This window comes from Austrofundulus limnaeus, unplaced genomic scaffold, assembly GCF_001266775.1.
Source record: "Austrofundulus limnaeus strain Quisiro unplaced genomic scaffold, Austrofundulus_limnaeus-1.0 Scaffold1338, whole genome shotgun sequence".
In the NCBI taxonomy this organism is placed as follows: Eukaryota; Metazoa; Chordata; class Actinopteri; order Cyprinodontiformes; family Rivulidae; genus Austrofundulus; species Austrofundulus limnaeus.
In genome coordinates, this window is record NW_013953740.1 from 17,500 (window position 1) to 19,848 (window position 2,349).

The following is a 2,349-nucleotide window of genomic DNA, read 5'->3' on the forward strand; positions in this document are numbered from 1 at the left end:
GAATATAGAAATTTCCCAGCTGAAAAGAAACAACACTTTGCTAGCTCACAGGGAAAATCTCAAAAATTTAAGGTGTTTTTCCTCAAAATCAGGTTTTTTTGTTACTGCTGCTCAAAAAATGCTTGAAAATTTTGTTTTATGATTAAATTTCAGACAGTTCATTTAAATGATACAATGATACGGCACTTTTTCATTATGTTTTGAAAAAATGCAATTTTTGCGAACGTTTTAATCAAAACACTACATTTGCCTATTTTTCCATGTTCCACTTTTAGACTTAATCCTTGTTTCGATGTGATGGGTCACATTTATCTAATAAAGTCTAATGTTACAACTAATCGTGGATCCCTTTAAAGCTTTGACTGAAAGAGGACATGTTAAAGATTCGACTCACTGAAGTCCACACATGCAGCTTCCTTTACACAGCTGAAGTAGTTTTTAATATTTCCTCTTCACCAACAAATCTTGTCTGAAGAGAAATGTATTTTTTCTGTAATGATGTCTTTTTTCCAAAGTTTGATTAAGTGTTAACACTGACTTGCCTCAACATTTGAATCAATCCCTCCCATGACAGCACGTCCTCATCCTGCCATATTTACTTTATTTGGAATTTTAATTCATTACTCAGAAAGCTCTGCAAGTTTTTGAGTAAAATGAGGAAATGACATGTAACACATGACATTTGATGCAACATTTATGACAGCCTCAAATAGAGGCTAATAAAAACAGCACCGTTACAATAAACAGTGATCAGAGCAGCAGAATCAAAACTACATCTGATATTAAAAAATATATTTGCCATGTTTTTGTGCCCCCACCTCTCCACCAGTCGTATGTTACTGTTTTGTCTTTTTCCAAGACTCGGACTGTGTGAAGACAGAAAATCTGCTTTTACAGATATTTTTTAAGCTGTCTTGTTTTGTCTGGATGAAGTTATACGATGTGTGCTGGCTGACTGACCTGGTATTTTAAGATGTCCACGTTATAGTAGGAAGCTGAAGGGTTCTGTTCAGAGGCTTTTCTGAGGTAGGACGTCAGCGTTTGCATGTTGAACCAGAAGTCCTTGGAGTCTGAGTCACTTTGGGAAGAGTCACTGGATAAAAGGCAAACACAGACACAAAGAGAGGGTAATCAGAGGCTGAATTATTCACCGCTCCTCTTGGCTTTGTGTGTAAAGCTCCAATAGGTTGGAAAAAATGAGCCTGTTAAATTCAACCAGCTACTAAATCATGAGCTGCAGCTGATTCAATTAGCCCAGCTTTGTGGCTTCAGAATAACTGAGAGGAACCAGAGCGAGAGCATGACGAATAAAAAAAAAGAAACAAAAATTCCCTTCTTTTGGAAAAAAAATTAAGGTTCAGAACAAATACATTAAGCTCAGAGCTTTACTGAAAGTATCACTGAGGTGAAATACCTTTAGCTAATGAGGTGAGAAAAAGAATAAGTTGTGAAACGACTGAAGTGTTGAATGAAACAGATGTTATATGAAGTGTTGGTCTTTTTGGAGACCTGTCTGTGGAAAATACTTCCCTGACAGCTTAATGACAGTTTTATGTCAGATTACTAATTAAATTTCCTCTCATCGGTGCAGACAACTCTTTCTGGGTCTGAACTCGTATGTCTGACTCCCTCTGGCTCTCAGGTCCATGACTCGATCAGCTGTGAGAGGCACCTGTATAAAAGCTGTTGGTTGGGGAGGATCTGCTCCAGCCTGCTGGTGTTCTTCAGTTTGAAGGTGAGAACGGCTGGGGACGGGTTGGTGGTGAAAACCTTGATGATGCCCATGGGGAACGACAACGTCACATCTCCTGTGATCTTCACAATGCACCTGTGGAGGACAAACATCAGCTTGGTTTTCTTATTTTCCATAAAGTTGAAGGTGAAATGATAACAATAGGATTATAAAGGGTGATATGATAAATAAGATGTGAACTCACTTCACTTAAAAAAACATTCAAACAAACAGAGGGACTGCTTCGGTTACAGAACCCTCCTGTTATTAACACTGGACCACTATTGCATGATTTGCAGAGGTGAGCAGCGCTAATTCAAAAGTTAGGTCTGCAAGTTCTAAAGAGCAAATGCCCAACAAAACTTAGCAGAAGCTAAATCTAAAGTGCACGTTTGCCTCACAGATCACCAGAATATATTCCAGTAATAACATGAGCCATACTGCCAACTAGAGGCACGGCAGTTTATTTTCACAGCACTGCACCTGTTGTTTTAGTTGTTTCTCTGCTCCTCTGTAAGTCTTTAAGGGATCCCTGATTAGTTGTAACATTAGACTTTATTTAATAAAAATATATTTTAACTGTAAAATAAAGACTGTAAAAATACTGTAGGCTGTTT

The 2,349-nt window shown here is 37.9% G+C and overlaps 1 protein-coding gene across 2 annotated transcripts in view; it reads right to left on the reverse strand.

Moving 5' to 3' along the window:
- fcho2 (FCH and mu domain containing endocytic adaptor 2) overlaps positions 1 to 2,349 on the reverse strand; it is a gene marked incomplete in the record, with an annotated part of 41,095 nt that overhangs the window by 3,994 nt on the left and 34,752 nt on the right. For both annotated transcript variants that reach the window (XM_014031863.1, XM_014031865.1), the window contains 2 exon segments: positions 961 to 1,093; positions 1,673 to 1,828. In XM_014031863.1, the coding sequence (XP_013887317.1) occupies positions 961 to 1,093; positions 1,673 to 1,828 (289 nt within the window).